The 20,940-nt window shown below is 36.8% G+C and overlaps 1 protein-coding gene across 3 annotated transcripts in view; it reads right to left on the minus strand.

Moving 5' to 3' along the window:
* Nucleotides 1-1,059: 1,059 nt before the first annotated feature.
* Nucleotides 1,060-20,940, minus strand: part of CCDC169 (coiled-coil domain containing 169) — a 77,697-nt gene continuing 57,816 nt past the window's right edge. For 2 of the 3 annotated variants that reach the window (XR_011967619.1, XM_072611914.1), the window contains 2 exons: nt 8,301-8,354; nt 1,060-1,164 (listed from right to left, as the gene is read on the minus strand). Coding sequence is in view for 2 of the 3 variants with exons in the window: in XM_072611914.1 (XP_072468015.1) it covers nt 1,065-1,164; nt 8,301-8,354 (154 nt within the window). In the remaining variant the exon portion in view is untranslated. Of the gene's footprint in view, nt 1,165-8,300; nt 8,355-11,348; nt 11,461-20,940 lie in introns of all 3 variants that reach the window. The other variant, XM_072611913.1, reaches the window with a different exon arrangement.

Here is a 20,940-nt window from a genome sequence, read left to right on the forward strand (position 1 = left end):
TAGAACCTATCAGAACAAATATTTCTCTGGATAATGTGCAAGAGAGATTGTACGTTTATGGATCTCCCCAAGTTTGTGGTGTCCACATGAATCTAGAAGTAGTAGATAAAATAGAATATTTTAATATAAAAGTTATTTCATTATATCCCATGGTATACTTGTACTATTCAATCAATCAACAAGCATTTATTAGGCATTTACTTTGTGGCTGGCATTGTGCTAAGCACCAAGAATACAAAGGCAACACCGCAGAAACAATTCCTGCCCTTACGGAGCTTACATTCTAAAGGGGGAGACAACTTGTAAATAAATACAAATAGACATCTTCTGTACATTACATACTCACATAAAAAAGACAAATATTTTACTTTAACACAAAAAAGATAATCACACTGAAGATAGGAGTGAAAGTTTAAAGAAATACTTCTAAGAAACACTTAGATGCACGTTACTTCATCTGCTGAATAAGATTTTGACTGAAATACCACACAGAAGCTTAACACCACAACACTATGTATTTGAAGCTAGTAGTGTTCAGTGGCTTTTGAACATCTGAAACTCTGCCAGTAAGTGATGTGTGTCAGGCCTAGAAAACAGTTCTAAAAAGTCAAGAAATTCCATAAAAAAGGTATATATTATAACCCCATACACAAATAGTTGATCCAATGGCTTACCATTTTAGCTTATCCAACTCAAAGCCAAATGAATGGATTTATTTCCAAAATAAAGCCAATGTAAATTGATTCACAGAAACCAGTAATATCTATAGCTTGGGCCAGGTTGGAGGGTAAATTAAAAAAAAAAAAGCCTACCACTAATCGCTTTCTTTCTCCACATTTTACATAGATGTCTCTCAAAATCCTGACAGTGCTATAAAGCATTTTATGACCACTTGACAAAGTTACCTCTGTGCTGTCAAAGACCTTTTTGGCATAGGAGCCAAAGCTTTGTAGTCTGGTAGTCGGTCCTTTCTTATCTATTTCATTCCCTCAATGAAAGTACTGAGTGCTAATGTAAAGCCTGAACATCATAGGTGAAAAAACACGGTCAATCACTGTCTGGAGTCAAAGCTTTAGTTTTGGAAGATGGTTTGTTCTTGCAGTCTTTTTAAATGGTCCTTTCTTGATATCTGATGTCCTCCAGGTTTCTGGATTCCATCTTCCCCTATTAAAAAAAAGCAAATGCTAATCATTTAGTGTCATTCATCATTTTAAGCTATAGAAACATTACCTGGGAAAGAGCAGCATATTGCTTTTTTTTCATAGTTTATATAATTAACACTTTTTAAGAATAATAGCATCTTCTTAGAAGGTAAAGGGTTAATTATGCCATATTTAACATAATCTTCAATTAATGCTACTTGGATGTCATTATGTCTCCCAGGTGCCAGTCAGCCCTATCCCGTCACAGAACGTGGCTTATTGTGAGGTAGGAGATGGGAAATGGAGAGGATGATTTTCTGGTAAGTGTGCTTTGAAGATTTCAAGTTCCCATCCCTTTATGAAACAGGGTAATGAAGTCATTTTGAGTCTAAATATTGAGCTATTACAATAGCATAAAATCAGTTATAAGGCATTTAATTGACATAAAAAAGTAAATGTATGGAAATGTTCACCTCAACAATTAGAAAAATTCTCAGCATCCATTCCTCAAATTAATAGAACCTGCAACAGATTCACAGGCTGGTGGAGGTTGGTTCAAGATTCTACCTCGAGTTGGGGTTAGCAAACTACTTTTTTAAGAGTGGTCAAGACTCCATCTCTCTGCTTCTGACTGTAGAGGGTATGATAAGGGCTCCCTGGTACAGAAATCTCTCAGCTTACTACTCTAGAGTCATCAACTCTTTTGGGAGTAGTAGGTTTGAGGACTGGACTATAGTCTCATTTAAGAACCCATACCTAACCCTACATATAGCTTGTACTATTTATCCTCCCACCTCTCAGAAGACTCTTATTCCAGTCATCTGGTTCAGGTATCAAGACCATATTTCTATCATAGAATGTATTTGGTGGGAATCTTTTCCTATTTTTAAAAAATCAGTTTATCTAACACTGGATTTAATTTTTCTTTGAATGTTAAATTGAATTTGCCAGTAAATATCTGGTCATAGATTTTTTTTCCCTTTGGGAACTAATTTATGCCTTGTTTAATTTCTTTTTTAAAAGACTAGAATATTTAAATCCTCTATTTTTTATTCTGTTTATGTGAAAAATTTATATTTTTTATCAATATTAGTCCATTTCATTTATGCTGTTGATTTTCTTTGACATAATTGGACAAAATGGCTTCTGATATTTTTCTTTTTCACTTTTAATACTAGTAATTTGTGTTTTTTTCTTTCTTTCTTTTTCTGGCCTGGTGCATTCTTAATGCTTTTTGCCCTGTTTCACTCTCTCCCCACTCCATACCATCCTCAGATGAGTTGATTTTTTTCTAAAGTGTAGGTCTGATTGTGCAAAGTTGTCCACTTGTGCAAGTCTGAGTGATCCCCATGTTTGAAACCTTGCTTAAACTTTGGCTACATGAGCAACTAGCCTGTAGGAGATGGCAGTTGGAAACTACCCTTAGGCATGCACACTTAAACATGGGGAAAAAAACCTGAAGAGGCACAAAACCCCTTTCTGCACAATACATTTGCCATTCAACATACTCTTGCCCTCATCTAGAAGTTATTTACTCCTGTCTAGAAAAGCTGTGTTTTGAAATCTGCACCTCTACACTCCAACTTACTGCTTTGATGTGCTAATAAAATACTTTTACCTTTCTTTTTCTGAGTTTGCCTCATTGTCCAGGGTTAGGCCCAAACCAAGATTTTTTTATAAAGTAATTTTGGCAGCCACAGCAGGAACCTTTGTTTGCATGACTGTCACTAGGTGAACCTACTCCATCTCTACCACCAATACTTGGACCTTTGTCTGAGAGAGACCTGTTCTCTCTCAGAGGTCAGTCAGCTGTGAATTAAACTCTCCAGACTCAGAAAGGATAAGAAGAAATAGAGCTTAAGCCCCAAATTTGTGCATGAAGATATGGGAGTGGTGCTGTGAGAAGGAAAAGCTAGTGGTGAATAACTAGTCTTAGGTCTTCAGGGGACAGAATGGGCCAAGGAATACAGGTATCATTATAGGATTGGGACAGAGTGAATCACCTACTGGCTCCCTCTTTAAGCAAGCTGTTAAAAGCTTGGGATAAGGGAAAACTGCTATTTCAACTAGAAATGTCCAAAACTTTAGTGCTAACACTCAATTTGGACTGGACTTTGTCCTTAGATAATTGTGGGAAGTAAATCTGGCCAGATAAATATGGGACCTTTGATCATAGTCAGGTGTGTATGCTGCTAATGAGACTTGAAGACCTAGAGCCTGGGCAAATGGACACTGTTGGGCAGAACTTTCACACTGTGACTGCCCCTTATTACCATGTCTACTAAAGGTGTCAGTTCTCACCATGAAATCACAACCATATAATCTGTATTTCTCTGAATCAATGACCATGGCCATGGCACCCTTAATAACCACTTTTACAGGGAATAATCAGAGGAAAGTGCATTTCTCCTTTTCACCAGGAGACACTGTTATTATGATAATAGTTCACTCCTCCCTTTTGGATGGACACAGTCACCATCGTTAAGAACACTGGTACCATTATAAGGAGCCATAAACCCATTTTGGGAGGACACCAAGTTATTAGATGCCCTTCTCAAAAAAGGATGAGAAGGCAAAAGTCCTGTTCTATGCTAAAGTTAGAGGATGAACACAACAGGACCGCATGGCCCAGAATGGTTCCTGATTGAAGCTATAATGAGAGGGACTGGGAAATGTTCAATGATGCAAAAATGACCCTCTAGAGCAAGCTGCACAATAATTGATAAAATTTAGATGAATATCCCAGTGCTTTCTATATTTGTTTGTGTGTTGCTGCCCAGAAGTGCTCAGATACAGAATGAGAACAGTGTAAATTGTTTTACGTTATGTTAATCACTCAGCAGCAGACATTTGTGATTACTGTCATAAATTCTGCCTCAGCTGGAGTGAAACCACTAGTGAACTCAGTGGAACTGTTGTGTTTGATGGGCAGAAGGAGAAGGAACTTAGAAAGAGAAGGAAAGTAAGTTTAAGAAAGTGAAGATTTTGGTGGTCCCTATGAAGGGGATGATGCAGGAGGACAAAGGAGGACCACCAGAGGATCAGAAATGGAGATTCAGAACACGGGAGGGGGCCAACGTGCTTTAACTATAAAGAGGAGAGACAATTTAAGACAGATTGCAGGAAATGAGAAGGTCACACCCTCCAAGTTATCCAAAGGGCACCCTGTGAAGAGCCAGCTACCACATAGACCCCATCCACAGTAGTGTTGGTGCCTGCAACCACAAATCTCATGGACACCAAATAGTCTGTACTGTGTTTTGGATAGTAGAGAGGAATATTCACAATGACAGGAGGAGATAGGTGGTTGGAATCTAGGGATGTTTCCTGGGAAGAGGACTCCAGTACAATTAAGGAGCCTTTACTTGAGATTGTGTTAATGGAACACCCTTTGTTTGTGTTTGTTTGTGGACACAAGGGTGATTTTTCAATGTTTAAGTGTCCCCTGAGGGCTTCCTGATGTTAAATATTGAACAGGTAATAGGGGAGATGTATACCTTAACCACTCTGCTAAAAGTAGTTATAAACCTTTGACATAGTTTAACTCCTTTTTGTTGATGCCTAATTCCCCTATGTCATTGTGTGGAAGAGACATATAAACTTGAGGCCATTATTCACTGTGATCTGGGAAGGGTTAGGTTAGAATACAAAGGAAGTGATTTGGCTCACCGGGCAATTTTAAAGGAACTTTAAAAGTTTTATGGGACTCCTAGTATCTGATTTGTCTGCCATGTTATGAAGCTTACTTGGCTCTTTGTGGGGATGGAACTGCAGGAATGTGGGGTTCATAATATCATCAGAATCTGTGCAAATCCACACTAAGGATGAACCTCCCCATCGTGTGCAACAATATACTATTAATTTAGAGGCTATTGAGCCTGTTCAGAAACTCATCGATGCTTACATCCATCAGGGGTGAAAGTACTATGCTATTCACCCCTGTACTGCTGGTGAGGAAAAATAAGGTGGGAAATGAAGGCCTATCTGTATCCTGATTTGTCCAGGATATGTGAGCTATCAATAAGTTTGTCATACTGGGAGCCTCAATGGTCCCAAATCCTGTTTCTATCATCACCAACTTTCCTTACAATAGGAAAGTATATTCTGTTATTGATTTGTGTGCTGCCTTTTTGGTGTGTTCTAGTAGACCTGGACTCCCAGTACCTCTTTGCCTTACTTAAAAGGGCCACCAACGCATTTGGATCAGGCTGCTTCCAGAGTTACTGTGAATCTCCCACTCTCTTCACATAGGTGCTGTCAAATACCTACAAGATCTGTATCTGCCCCAGAGGTGCCCCTTATTTTAATATGTTGATGACTTACTGCTTATCCTTCTTTCCCAGGAAGTCTGTGAGGAAGATACTGTTTTTCTCTTATGCTGTCTTTATTAAAAAGGCCACCAGATCTTTCCTTTAAAGTTAGTTTACCCCTCCCACAGTGTGATACCTGAGATATGAGGTGCACCCCAACACTAGGACCTTGACAAATGATGGAATCCTGGGTATCTTTCAGATGCTAATACCAAAAACAAAACTCCAGGTATGTGTCCTTGTGGGGGCTTTGGGATACTACTGCCCTTGGATTTCAGCACTAGAAGAACTCACCAAGAAACTAGTTGTTTATGACTAAAAGAGGCCCTGAATCCATCACACCTTCAGAAGCCATGAAGGAAGCATTAGGTGAATGAAACAAGTGATGGCCATCCCATCAAGCCTAGGACTGCCCAATTATGACAAGCCTTTTTTTCCTTTTTGTGCATGAAGGGAGAAGAGTTGTTGGAATTCCTCACCCAAAATTTAGGCCCCCCCATCATAGGCCTATTGGTCATTGTTCTTACCAACTTGAGCCAGCGTCATGACGTGAGGTCCCTTTGGACCCTCATGGCCGTTTGTAAAAAAAACCCCAACCTTTGTCTTTGGCCACTTATTGAGTGTCTACGGACCCAGACTTCCTAGTGTTGCTGCCATTTTATTCCAATCTAAGACCCAAGCCTTATTCCACCAGCAGGTAGATGTTTATGAGATAAGCCTTTGGTCTGACCCTATTCTCTCTATTCAGCACTATTAAAATCTTTAATCCAACCACTCTCCTTCTTGAATCCCTGCAAGATGATCAGGTGTTGGTCAATTGAGGTAACTGAGGCCATGGAGAGCCTATAACCTGACCTCAAAGATGTTCCCTTGGAGGACCCCAATTTCACATTGTTCATAGATATCTCCCCCTTTTATTAAAATGGGGTATGAGGGACTGGCAGAATGGTTGTGTCCCCTAGGCTGTTAGGTAGGTTGCACTGTCTGATGGACTTGGGGTACAGGAAACCAGGTTGATAGTACTGACCAGGTCATGTCAGCTGGCCGAGGGACTTGGAGTAAACACTTACACAGATTCCAAATGTGGCTTTTGGAGTCGCTGTTATGCTACTGGCACCTTGTGGAAGTATCGTGGCATCATCATCATCACAAATGGTAAACCAACAGCTTATGCCTTACTTCTTCAAGCTATTTTGCTCCTTGGGGCCATGATGCATTGCCTGGCCCATATCAGAGGGCAGTCATTTTTGTAAAATGGCAACCAGTTTGCTCATGAGATAGCAAAATGGGCTGCCCAATGGGGTCCTTGAGAGCCACCAAACAGAGAGCTTATGCTCTCTGATAGCCCATCCACTGACTATATTCTTCCTTAGTCACAGGTGCTGAAATTGACATCTAGGTGACCAGACATGAAGCCATTCTGTGTCAGATGGGTGCCCGTTATACCTAAATGATTGTCTGCCTCTGTGCCAAGAACTTCATGTCTTGGCATATATGGGAACCAAGGTCCTTGTACTGCAAGTTCTGTGGTCATGGTATGCTTCTGGTGTTCATACAGGGACCCATCATATGGTCTTTAGCTGCCTCTTTTGTCAACAGTTCAACTTCTCACAGAAGAAAACTATGACAAAGGTGAGGGAAAAGTGGGCAACCCTGCCATTTGAACACCTGCAGACTGACTTTACTGAATTGCCAAAGTCTACGAGTTACAGTTGTTTTGGTGTGCAGAGCAGAGATCAACTAAGCCACTGAGTAGAGGTCATTCTGATGACATATACCATGGCAAATATTAGCAAGGTCTTTGGCCAAGGGCATAATCCCAAGACTTGGTCTGCCATGTACCAATGGCCACACTTGACCTCAGAAATAACTAAGCAACTCTCCAAATTTTTTGGGATAACTCTGAGCTTGCACATACCTTACCACCCTCAACCATCAGGAGAACTGAGTGGCTAAAGAGGAAGTTAAGACTCTTTTGGGAAAACTATGCTAGGAAATATAGCTAAAATGGCCTCAGGCACTTCCCCTTGTCTTGTTCCAACTAAGAAATTGCAGTAGGCAGGATTGTGGATTGTCACCTTTTGAAATTTTGTTTGGTAACTGCTACTCAGGGGCTGGACCCTCAGAGCCTGAGCTTGGCCACAGGGAATGAAAGCTTGATAAGATACATGATCTCTCTGTCCACTATACTTTTATAGGTCTAGAAGGAGGTTGCCTTGATGCAAACACTGCCTTTGGAAGAGATGGTACATCCATTTAAGACAGGATGGATCCACAGCTTCAGAAAGACATCCAGTCTCCAGCCGTTCTGAAATGGACCTTTCCAGGTCCTACTGACCAGTCATATTGTCATCAAGGTTGTTGAATGGACCATCTGGAAACTTCACTCCCATGTCAAACTTGCCATGATTGATCTCAGCTGAGCAAAGGAAGCAACCTTTGATCAGCTGTTGGACCCAGGTAAGCTGAGAGATGACCCCCAACAGATACCACAATATCAGTGGTCCTTGGCTGCTTGTTTGACCTTGATTTAGAATCTAATCTCTCACCTACTATCTAGTGTGCATTTGTTCTGTGGGAACAGAAAAGCCCAACTCTCATGTGCATCTGATCTAACATTCTAGCCTGGCCTTTAACTGGACCAACTGCTGGATATGTGCACATGCCCTTTTGCTCTTAGGTGAAGAGATACCTCTGGTGGCTGTGGGATCAGACATCCAGGACTTGTGTGATTATTATTTTTGCAAGCAATAAAACAAACTTAACTACAACACCATATTGTACTGACATAGGCTGGAATAATGAGTCTTCCTGTTCGTTCACTTTTAATTGCGAAAAGATCACTAACCTTTCACGATTCTCGACCCCCTTGAGCTTGTACCATATTGTCAGGCCACCGGTTCTGTGTTTATGGAAAAAAATGGAACATGAAGTCAGGAAATGGCATGGCAAATGGAATGTAATTATACCCTATCCCTGAAATGAAATGTGACTATTCAGGAGGGGAATGGCCACTTAAGAATTTTTCTTAACCTGGGGGCTAGGCACACACAAGGAAAGTTTTTTTGGATAGCACCACAGGGATTTTATTTCCTGTGTAACAAAGAAGCATGTTACTGAATCCCCTCAAATTGATCAGGCAGGTGTGGGTTGTGGTGGGCATTCTTTGGTCTTTGGCCCACAACTACCCTACCTTCTAGCATACATTTGCAAAGCAAGCATGCAGTCATCCAAGTTTCTGCTATCTCAATTACATACACATTTTAGAAATGAGACTTTTATTAAAGAAATTTGCTGCAAAGATTTTCACATAGTTCCCTGCTTTTTTCCCTTAATTTGAGCTGCATTAGTTTTGTTTGTGTAAAATTTTTAAATTTTATGTAATTAAAATTATCCATTTTTATTTCCTGTGATCTTTTTTATTTCTTGTTTGATTATGAACTTTCCTCCATCTGTAGATTTGACAGGCAATTTCTTCCATTCTCCAATAATTTGTTTTTATCACCCTTTCTAGCTAAATCATGAACCCGTTTTGAGCTTATCTTGGTATTCTTTGTGAGATGTTAGTCTGTACCACATTTCTGCTTTATTGCTTTCCAGTTTTCCCAACAGATTTTTGTTAGACAGTGAGTTCTTGCCCCAGTAGCAAGGATCTTTGGGTTTATCAAATACCAGGTCATTTAGCTCATTTACTTACGTATATAAATTACATTATCTATTCTACTAATCAACCTTTTTATTTTTTCCACAGTACCAAATTGTTTTGATGATTACAGCTTTGCAATATAGTTCAAGATCTGTTACTGCTGAATTCCCTTAATTACTCCCGCCTTTTAAAAATTTATTCCCTTGATGTTCATGACCTTTTTTTGTGTTAAGCCAGATGAATTTTCTTGTCTTTTTTTAACATTTATTTTTAAAATTTTGAGTTCCACATTCTCTTTCTTCCACCAAGCCCTCCATATCCATTCACAAGGCAAACAATATGATAAACATTATACATATGAAGTCTTGCAAAATATTTCTGTGTTAGCCATGTAGCAAAAAACAAAAAAAAAAAGGCAAGAAAAATAGTGAAAAAAATATGCTTCAGTATGCACTCAGAGTTCATTGGTTCTCTCTTTGACGATGTGTAGTTTTTTCATCATAAGTCCTTTGGCATGATCATGGATCATTGTATTGATCAGAGTAGCTAAGTCTTTCAGTTGATCATTGTTACAATATTCCTATTACTGTATACAGTGTTCTCTTGGTTCTACTCACTTCACTTTGAATCAGTTAAAATACATTTTCCTGGATTTTTCTGAAACCATCCTGCTCATCATTTCTTATAGCACAATAGTATTTCATCACAATCATATGTCACAACTTGTTCAGTAATTTCCCTCATTTCCCCATATATTTAAGAAATGAAGCCTTTATCAGAGAAACTTGTAAATCCCTCCTTCCCTTCCCTCACTCTGTTTCCTGCTTTCGTTCTAATTTTGGCTGCTTTGGTTTTGTTTTTGCAAAAACTTCTAAATTTTATGTAGTCAAAATTACTCACTGTGTGATCCTCTCTGTCTTTGGTCAGAAACTCTTATGAGATCACACTTTATATCCTTCAGTTTTGCTAAAGTTATTATTTCAACGATTTTTTAAAGTTGGTTCTCTAAGTATACTATAATATCATCTTCAAAGAGTTATGGTCTTGTTTCCTCATTGTCTATTCTTATTCTTTCACTTTCTTTTTCTTGTCTTACTGTTATACCTACCATTTATTTTCTTTTTTAAAGATTTATGTATTTTTAGTTTTCAACATTCACTTTCATAAGATTTTGAGTTTTAAATTTTCTCCCCCAAGACAGTGTGCAATCTTATATAAGCTCTGTGCATTCATATTAAATATATTTTCACATTAGTCACATTGTAAAGAAGAATTAGAACCAATGAGAAGATCTACAAGAAAGAACAAACAAACAAAAAAAACAACCACAAAAGGAGCAAATAGCCTGCTTCCATCTGCATTCAGACTCCTCAGTTCTTTCTCTGGATATGGGTGGCATTTTCCATTATGAGTCTTTAGGAGTTGTTTTAGGTCCTTGCATTGCTGAGAAGAGCTAAGTCTATCAAAGTTGGTCACTGCGCAATGTGGCTGTTACTTTGTGCAATGATCTCCTGGTTCTGCTCCTTTTGCTCACCATCAGTTCATATATGTCTTTCTAGGTTTTTCTGAAGTCTGCCTGCTCATCATTTCTTATAGCACAATAGTATTCCATTACATTCATATACCACAACTTGTTCAGTCATTCCCCAACTGATGGGTATCCTCTCAATTTCCAATTCTTTGCCACCACAAAAAGACCTGTATAGCTAGCACTTCTAGTACAATATTAAATAGTGATGATGATGATGATGATGATGATGATGATGATACTGAAAAGGGTTCTGACTGAATACCATTATAATGATTGCTCTTGGATTAGATATATACTATCATTTTAAGAAAAGCTCCATTCCTGTGCTTTCTAGTGTTTTTAAAAGTTGTGTTGTATTTTGTAAAAATCTTTTCTGCATCTATTAATAATAATCATATGATTTTGTTCTTTTTGTTATTGATATGGTCAGTTATACTTATAGTTTTTCTAATATCGAACCAGGCCTGCCTTCCCCGGTATAAATCCCAACTAATCATGGTGTATAATCTTTGTGATATACAAGCATATCTTTGAGATACTGCAGGTTTGGTTTCAGACCACCTAAAGTGAGTAACACAACTTTTTTGGTTTTTCCAGTGGATATAGAAGTTGTTTACAATATACTGTAGTCTACTAAGTGTGCAGGAGTATTATGTCTAAAAAACAAATGTACATACCTTAATTAACAATACTTTATTGCTAAAAAAAGAAATGCTAACCATCATCTGAGCCTTCAGTGAGTTACAGTCTTTTTGCTGTGGAGGGTCTTGCCTTAAAGTTGTTGGCGGCTGACTGAACAAGGGTGGTGGTTGTTCCTGAAGATTGGAGTGGCTGTGGCAATTTCGTAAAATAAGACAACAATGAAGTTTGCTCCATAGATTGATGATTCTGTTCACTTGAACATTTAGAAGCCATTGTAGGTTTACTGACTGGCCTAATTTCAATGTTAGGAAACAGGAAGACCCAAGAAGAGGGAGTGAGATGGGGAATGTCCAGTTGGTAGAGCAGTCAGAATACACATATACATTAAGTTTGCCGTCTTAAATGGGTGTGCTGTGGGATGGGTGTCTCAAAAGAATTACTATAGTAACATCAAAGATTGTTGGTCACAAATCACCATAACATATATAATAACAATAATAATAATAATAATAATAGTTCTAAATATTGTGAGAATTACAAAAATGTGACACAGAGACACAATGTGAGCTTATGCTGTTAGAAAAATGGTGCTGACAGACTTACTCAATGCAGTTACCATGAACTTTTGTAAGAGCAAGAAAATTGGGATTTTTGTTGTTTTCTTTTTGGAGTTCAGTTTCCCAGGCTCATTGAAAAGACCTGAAGGATCAATCTCCTCTGAGCCCTGGTAGTTCACAGCTGTCCTGAGTTACATAAGTTGTGATACACACACGCACACGCACACACACACACACAACTACCCCAACAACAGATGATGTTAGTGCTCCCCCATTTGGTAGTGTATGTAGGTGATTGTATTATTTTGTCAGACAGTTGGAGCCCTGTCTGTTGATCTTTGTGCTAATTTCTCTACTTGTATTTTCTCCATGTTCAGGGTATTGACCTTTCCCCTGAACTAGTGAATGACTTATACATGTTTAATTAAGGAAGGATTTGTTAACCCCTTTGAAGCTGTCTTTCCTTTATAAAGCAGATCAAAGAACCTGTGCTAGCAGGCCATCCTGGGTATGCTAGGGTGTTTCTAATACAACTTTCAATTTGCAAAAAAAAAAAAAAAAGTTGTATCTGAGAAGTACATTAAAGTGAAGCACAATAAAATAATCTATGTCTGTACTGAAATAATCTCTTTGCTAGTACTGTATTTAAAATTTCTGCCCTGAGATTCATTAAGAAAATAAGTCTATAGTTTTATTTTTTGCTCTCCCTAGTTTAGATATCAAAACTATATTTTTGCCATGAAAGTAATTTGGTAGGATTTGCTTACCAATTTTCACAAATAGTTAATATAGTTTTGAATCTGTTTCTTAAATGTTTGGTAGAATTCACTTATAAAGCCATCTGATCCTGTGGATTTTTTCTTAGGGAGCTCATTCAGTTTCTTTGTTCTATTTCAAAAGCTTGTTCAATTTCTTCTCCTAAGACAGTGTTAAGTATTCTATTTCCTCTTCTATTAATTTGGGCAGTCTGTATTTTTGTAAATTTTTCTCCATTTCCTTCAGTGGATTCTTTCAATTTCTATTTTACCCTCTGGTTCTAGAATATCAGGGCAGTTTCCCTTGGTAATTTCTTGAAATGTGATGTCTAGGTTCTTTTTCTGATCATGGTTTTCAGGTAGACCAATAATTTTAAAATTGTATCTCCTGAATCTATTTTCCAGGTAGGTGATTTTTCCAATAAGATATTTCATATTATCTGTTCTAGCCCCTTATTTTAACCCTGTTTGTGTCTTGCTGTTTCAAGTGTATTTTTTTTATAAACAACATATTGATGGATTCTGGTTTCTAATCCTTTCTGTTATCTTCTTCTATTTTATGGGTGAATTCATTCCATCAACATTGACAATCATGAATACTGTGTATTTAATTCCATCATATTTTCTTCTTTTAATTGTTCTCTTTTTACCCAGTCCCTCGTCAAAAGTCTATTTTTGCTTCTCACCACTGCATCTCTTAATCTGACCTTCCTCTTCTTATCTCTTCCCTTTTCTGTTAGCCCTTTCCTTCTCATTTCTCTGTTGATTAAGACAGATTTCTGTACCCAACTAAGTGTGTGTGTGTACATAGACAGACAGACAGATAGAGATTATCTATATCTATATCTAGATATATGTCTATCTATCTATCTATCTATCTATCTATCTATCTATCTATCTATCTATCTATCTATATCTTTTCCCATTTGAACTAATTCAGATGAAGAGTGAGGTTCAAATGTTGCCAACCCCCTATTTTCCCTTCCATTGTAAAATCTCTTCCTTGTGCACCTCTTTACGTTAGATAATTTCCCCATTCTTCTTTTCCTTTCCCCTTTCTCCCACTTCATCCTTCTTTCTTACCCATTCATTTTTTTTAGATCCCAATACAATCTATTTACCACTTGTACCCTCTCTGTAGACTACTAACTACCTTAATGACAAAGTTATTAGAGGTTGTATGTATCATCTACCCAGATGGGAATATAAACAGTTTAACCTTATTAAGTCCCTTATGATTTCTCTTTCATGTTTCCTTTTTTATGCTTCTCTTAAATCTTGTGATTGAATGTCAAATATTCTATTCAGTTCTGGTACTTTTAACTAGCAATACTTGAAAATTCTATACTTCCATTTTCCCTCCAAAGGATTATATTCAGATTTTGTTGGGTAGATTATTCTGGGTTGTAATCCTAGCTTCTTTGCCTTCTGGAATCCCACATTCCAAGCCCTCAGTTTCTTTATTGTTGTAGCTGCTGTATCTCATGTGATTCCTTACTGTGGCTCCACAGTATTTTAATTGTTTCTTTCTGACTATAATTTCTCTTTGAATTGGAGCTCTAAACTTTAGTTATAATATTCCTTAGATTTTTCATTTTGGGATCTTTCTCAGGAGGTAATGTTTCTTTTTTCCAATTTCTATTTTGTTGTCTAGTTGTAAAGTACTGTGCCAATTTTCTTTGTTAACTTCTTGAATTAGTGTAGGTTCTTTCTTGATCATGGCTTTCAGGTAGTCCAAATAATTCTTAAATAATTTGTCCTTAATTTGTTTTCCAGGTTAGTTGTTTTTCTGATTAGATATTTCACATTTTCTTCTCTGTTTTTATTCTTTTGACTTTTGTCTTATTGTTTCCTGATGTCTCATGGATTCATTAGCTTCCACTCGACAAATCCTGTTTTTGTATCTCTTTTACTATTTGTCTTATTCTGAACTTGCCATTTGGACAATTCATTTTTAAAGTGTTTTCTTCAGGTTTTATTGTGCCTCTTTTGCAATGCTGTTAATTTTCTTCTCATAATTTTCTTGTGTTGCTTTCATTCCTTTCCCCATTTTTTCTTCTACTACCCTTAACTGATTAAAAAACATTTTTTATGTGGTTTTAAAAATCTTTTTTTAGCTCTTCCAGGAATTCTTCTTGGATTTGTGTCCAAAGTTCACTTTAATTTGAGGCTTTGCTTGTAGATATTTTCACATCATCTTCTTTTGAGTTTGTGTCCTGAATTTACTATCTCCATAGAAGTTTTTAAGGTCAGGTACATTTTTTTTTTTTGGCAGTTTTCTCATTTTTTTCCAGCTTACCTCTTGATGTTGGATTTGGGTTCTGCTCACCATCCAGGGGGGTGGGGGTGGAAAGCAGCACTGTCCCAAGCTTCAGACATTGAAGCCCTGTTGTTTCACAGCTAGTTCTGTAATCTGTAAGTTTTTAGGGCTTCCAAGGTGCTGTGATCCAGGGACAGGTATGGTTTCTTCTCTCCTAGTCTGTTTTCTGGTCATTGCCTAGGTAGGGTCCCTGGTCTGTTGCAAGCACTCCTCTCTACCCTGCAGCTGTGGTGGGGATTTAGGAAACGGGCAATAAAGTTGCCAGACAAAGCCTAATCCTTTATTTAGTGCCAGCAAAGGGTTACCTGTAACCATTCTGACCTGTTATCCCAATCCTTCTATTGTCTCTGGGCAGTGGAATTTTTATTTCTCTATTTTATTTCTCTGTTTTGACTCTCCTTGGTTTAGATATCAAGGTCATGTTTGTGTAAAGGAATCTGGTAGAATTCATTTACCCATTTTTTTCAAACAGTTTATGTAATACTAGGGATTAATTGTTCTTTAAATATTTGACATAATTTGCTTATAAATTTATCATGCCCTGGAATTTTTTATTAAAGAGTTCATTTATGGCTGATTAAATTTCTTTTTCTAAGCTAGATTTAAAAATTATATTTCTTATTCTGTTAATCTGGACAATCAGTATTTTTATAAATATTCATCCATCTCATTAAGATCTTGTTGACATATCACTGGACAAAAATAATCCTAAAAATTGCTTTTATTTTTTCCTCATTGGTTTTGAATTTATCTTATTCATTTGTGGTATCTGATAAAGTCTTTTTTCTTTCTTTTTTTAAAAATCAGATCAGTCAACAGCTTATCTATTTTATTGGTTCTTTAAAAATAGGCCCTCGTTTTATTAGTTCAATAGTTGTTTTTTTGTTTACTTTTAATTTTGTTACTCTCTCCTTTGATTTTCAAGATTTCTATTTTGGTGCTTTGAGATTTTTTATAATTTGTTTTCTAATTTTTTTAATGTTGCATGGCGAATTTATTAGTCTGCTCTTTCTTTTATCGATGTGTTCAGAGATATAAATTTTCCCCTAAGTACTACTTTGACTGTATCTCAAAAATTTTGGTATGTTGTCTTATTGTTATTACTATCTTTAATGCAATTATTGGGTTTCTATGATTTGTTCTGTCATCTACCCATTCTAAGTTATTTGGTTTTCAACTGATTTTTAATGTTTCAATACCTTTCATTTAATGTTTTTATTTCATTAAGGCTAGAAGATATATTTAATATTTGTTTTTCTGCATTTGTTTACAGGGGTTTTATGCCTTAATTCATGGTCATTTTCTGTGAAAGTGCCATGAACAGCTGAGAATAGGTATACTCTTTGCATTCCCATTCAACAGAGTTCTATCATATTTAACTTTTCTAAGATTGTATTCATCTCCTTAATTTAGCTCTTCTTTATGACTGGATTTATCTAGGTATGAGAGGGATAAAGTGAGGTTTACACTATTATAATTTTACTATTTTCCCCTGAAAATCATTTAACTTTTCTTTTAAGAATTTAGATTTGGGAGAGAATTCTGGGAAGATGGCAGAGAAGGTCGGAAAACCCCAAGCTCTCAAGATTTTCCTCCACAAAAAGAGATAAAAGAGTGTCTCAGAGCAAACATAGAATTGTAAAAATAAATAAGAGAAGGGGCAGAACAGAGGTCCTCCTGGGATAATCTGAGAAGATGTGAAGAAAAGTCCCAGACAGGTTTGGTCTCAGTGAAAAGTAAAAACCTCTAGGATAAGGACCACTTAAATAACAAACAGCAAGCCCAGGGATTAGCTGGGTTGGGAGGCTGCCTTGGCCCCAGCCACAAAAACTCCCCCCTCCCAGGATAGTGAGAGGAGTTGAGCTTCTGAGCCAGGGAAGATCAAGGGAACCTCTGCTGACAAGCAGTGCCAGACCCAGATATACTGTGGAGATACGACCAAGGGCAAGAAGGATCCATCCAGCACCTGCCTGGTAAGCGCAGAAGAAGTGAGGCAGGAACACCACTGCCTGTGGGTACCTACAGGAGGCTGGAGGTCTTGGTTTGAGTTCAAGGTCAGAGAGGAAAACTGAAGGAGGATCTGAGGCCAAAGGCATCTCCCCATATCTCATGACTAGAGGTGATTACAAAAATTAAGCTATTATAAAGGAGCAAAGGAAAAAATTCCAACCATAGAGTTACTATGGGAATTGAGAAGACTGGAGTTTGTCTTCAGAGGAAGATAGTGAAGCCAAGAAACCCTCTTCTGCCCCAAAGAGTAATGTCAAATGGTCACCTGCCCAAAAAGAATTCATGAAAAAATTTTAAAGACTTTAAAAATCAAATGAGAGAGACTGAAGAGAAACTTTAAAAAAAATAACAACCCAAGAAAAACAGGAAGATTATGAAAAAAAAGTCAATCAATTAGCAAAGATCCAGAATTTTAAGGAAGAAAATACTCCTTGAAATCAGAATTGGGCAAGGGAAAGGCAGTGAAGTTATAAGAGATTGAGAAATAATAAAACAAAACACAAAAAAGGAAAAAATAGTAAAGAATGTGAAACATCTCATAAGAAAAACAACTGATCTGGAGAACAGATCAAGAAGAGAAAAGATAAGACTAACTGGACTACCTGAAAGCTATGATCAGAAAAAGAATCTTGATACAATAATATAAGAAATAAGAAAATTATCCTGAAGCACAGATCACCACCTGAAAGAGATCCTACAGGGAAAATCCACAGGAATATTATGTCAAATTCCAAAACTCCCAGCTTAAGGGTAAAATATGACAAGCAACAAGAAAAAACAATTTATATATGGTAGTGCCACAGTTAGAAACGCAGAAGACCTAGCAGTGACAACACTAAAAGACCATCAGTCTTGGAATACTATATATAGAAGAACAAAGGAGCCGGGGTTGTGGCTGAAAATGTCATACCCAGCAAAGATAAACATAAACCTGGGTGGAAAAAAAATGGAAATTTAATGAATTGTCAGACTTTCGGGACTTTGTTAAAAAAAAACAAACCAAACCAAACTTGAACTTAATAGAAAATTTGACATAACAGAGCCAAAAGAAATATAAGGTACATACCAAAGACCAGTTATAAGGGACTCAATAAGCCCTTTTATATATGTAAAATATAAAACCTATGTCTAAGATTGTTATTAGTAACTGGGTAGTTCCTAAGAAAGATTGGGGGTAGACCTAAACATGATATAATTTCAAAAAGTAAAACCATTCAGGGACAGCTAAAAAGAGAAATATCTTATACAAATGAGATACAAGAGGAAGAATGGATACAGAGGAATTCGATGGGGAGGAGAGCTATTCATTGTGGAAATCAACTTTCAGTGGGAATGGATTCAAGAGGGAATGAAACGTATACATCTAGAAGAGGATAAAAGTCTTTTAAATTTAGAGAGAACTAAAATGCTAAGTGGTGGTGGGGAGGATAAGGGAGAGATCTTTAGAGGGGAGGGTGAGGGAATAGTTTAAAGGAGGATATAGAAGGGTGTTCAGATTTATATTTATATTAGATGGGAATGGGAGGAAAAGGGAGGGATCTTGGGGAGAGCAAGGTAATAGGTCAAAGGAGCATATAAAAGGATGTTTAGATTTATGGGAATGGGAGGATAAGACAAGAATTGTTGGAGGGGGTTAGGTTAAGTAATAAGAGAGCAAGGTAATGGGTAGAAGTAAAGTAGAGGAGTCAGGAGAGAGAGGAAATAACAGATACACAAACAAAAACAAAGATTAGGAGTAGAATCTCAGGGAAAGTATATGTTTATATATGTATGTAGGTATGTATGTATATATGTTTGTATGTGTATCTATATGTACATATATATGTGTGTGTGTATATCAATATCTATAGATAAATATATTCATGCTTAATTGTAGCCTGGGGGGAAGGTGGGAGAAAGGGGGAAAAAAGAACAAAGTAAAAAGTACACAGTGGAGAACAAAAGAAAAGTTAACAAGGAAGTGAAGAAAAGATGGACAACTTTCAGCATAACTTGTAATAATTAATATACAGGCTTCCTTGAAATGGAAATTTATTGCTATATATTTTAAATCCTCTCTTATGTTCTGCTGTGCAAATGATATTTTTCTTTTATTATTTTATATTTAAGTCTTAATATTTAAGTTTATAATATAATGGTTCCTTTTCTTTTCTTATTATGTATTTGTTTTAGTATTAAAGTCTAAAATAAAAAAAAACTTTTAAAAAGAATGAATGAGAGGCAGCTTAAGGTAATGGATAAAAAGCTGACCTCTAATAGATTTTTGGGTTCTTCTCTGGGGAAAAAAGAATTTAGATACTATATGGTTTGGTACACATGTGTTGAGTACTGACAAGTTTAATCCTGAAGATCAAATAAGTAGATATAATAAAAAATTAATGGTTAAAATTTCAAATGGATATTTTAGTTTTTCTGATCCTTAATGACTATTAAACAGTGATATACTAAGATACTCATGTATCTCTGATCTCACTGATTTGGTAGTTCACTCCAATAACGTACATCACAGTCCATCCAGGCCAACAAATCTTGTACAGTTGGGATCCATACTTTTCACAAAATTCACCACAACTGATCCACCCAATTTACCCAAGACTTTTCTTGCTTTCTTTCAACATCACAAGAGTATCTCTTTGGCTGTTCACCTATCATCCCTTGATCTTGTCATGTGACTAGCCTACCTTCCCTTTATATCATGTAATTAGTTCTAAAGAGATAGCAGTGTACCAGATCATGTTGCCATAGAGCAACACTGAAAAAATGTCTGTATTAAAAAGATGGACCTTCGCTGTTTTGTGAAGTTTGAGATCAATAAATGTACTTTGGCCTTTTCCTGAAGCACACCATCCCTCTCTTCTTTGCAGTCCTTGGCTTCTTTGTTCATCTATATTTATGACAATTTGTCTTCCCGCCCATATAGCAAGATAAATCAAGATTCCTTGAAAGATATAATAAGAAATAACCTTCAAGTTCTGCCTAAAATCTTACTTTGTGCAAGAAACCTTTCCTGATCTCCTTTAATTCTAGAGCTTTCCATCTATGGACTGTTTCACAGACACATACACACACACACACACACACACACACACATACACACATCTGCTGTATGTATATATACATATATAAAATATACAAACACACATATATGCGTACATATGTGTACATATTTGTACGTATGTGCTTGCATTTTGTCTTGCCCATTAGACTGGAAGCCCCTTGAGAGCAAGGACAACTTTTGGCTTTTTTTGTTTCTCCTCCATTGTTTTGTGTAATGCCAGGCACTTAGTAGGTACTTAATAAATGCTTCTTGACTTGGCTTGAATGCCTGGTATATACACAGGGCACTATACTAGGTACTATAGGGGTTATAAGGAAGAATAAAGCATAAAATTTGCCTTCTTGGAGCATAAAAAGTACTGGAGTAAAAACTGAACGTGCATAAACAACTATAAAGTTGAATGTGAAAGTGCAGTAAGAGAGGCAGAGTAGTTCAGAGGAGAGGGAGATGATTTCTAGTTAGTGTGGAGGGAAAAGCCTCAGGGAAGACTGCAGAGATGAGATGACATTTGGGCTGGGCCAGTGACATACATGGTTTTGCTGACTACCAAGTTTTCTAGTGAAATTGCCCCAAGGAATCTCATTTAAAGTTTTATTTCATTGTCTTAATTAGCATTTTCCAAGTTAATCTATACTGAGTAATAAAATATTTACATTATTTCCTGGAAATTGCTAAAATTACATAACTCCATGGTATTATATATACATATATACAAAATATTTCAGGGAAAGGAGCTTGGAATACATGAAAATATTTAAGTTTCACGTATCTGATTTAGAAATACTTCAGTTTTGTGTCAGTTAAAATCTTTTCAGAATTCATTCTTTCAATAGCTAATGCTCTGGCATAAAGCAGTAAATGAGCATGCTCCAACCTTAAATCTCTTCACACAGGAGTATTTACATTAACAAATCCAAAGCACAGCTCTTCACTTGCATGAAAACACAACTGGCAAAAGTTCCCAAGCTT

Source organism: Notamacropus eugenii, chromosome 5 (assembly GCF_028372415.1).
Source record: "Notamacropus eugenii isolate mMacEug1 chromosome 5, mMacEug1.pri_v2, whole genome shotgun sequence".
Lineage (NCBI taxonomy): Eukaryota > Metazoa > Chordata > Mammalia > Diprotodontia > Macropodidae > Notamacropus > Notamacropus eugenii.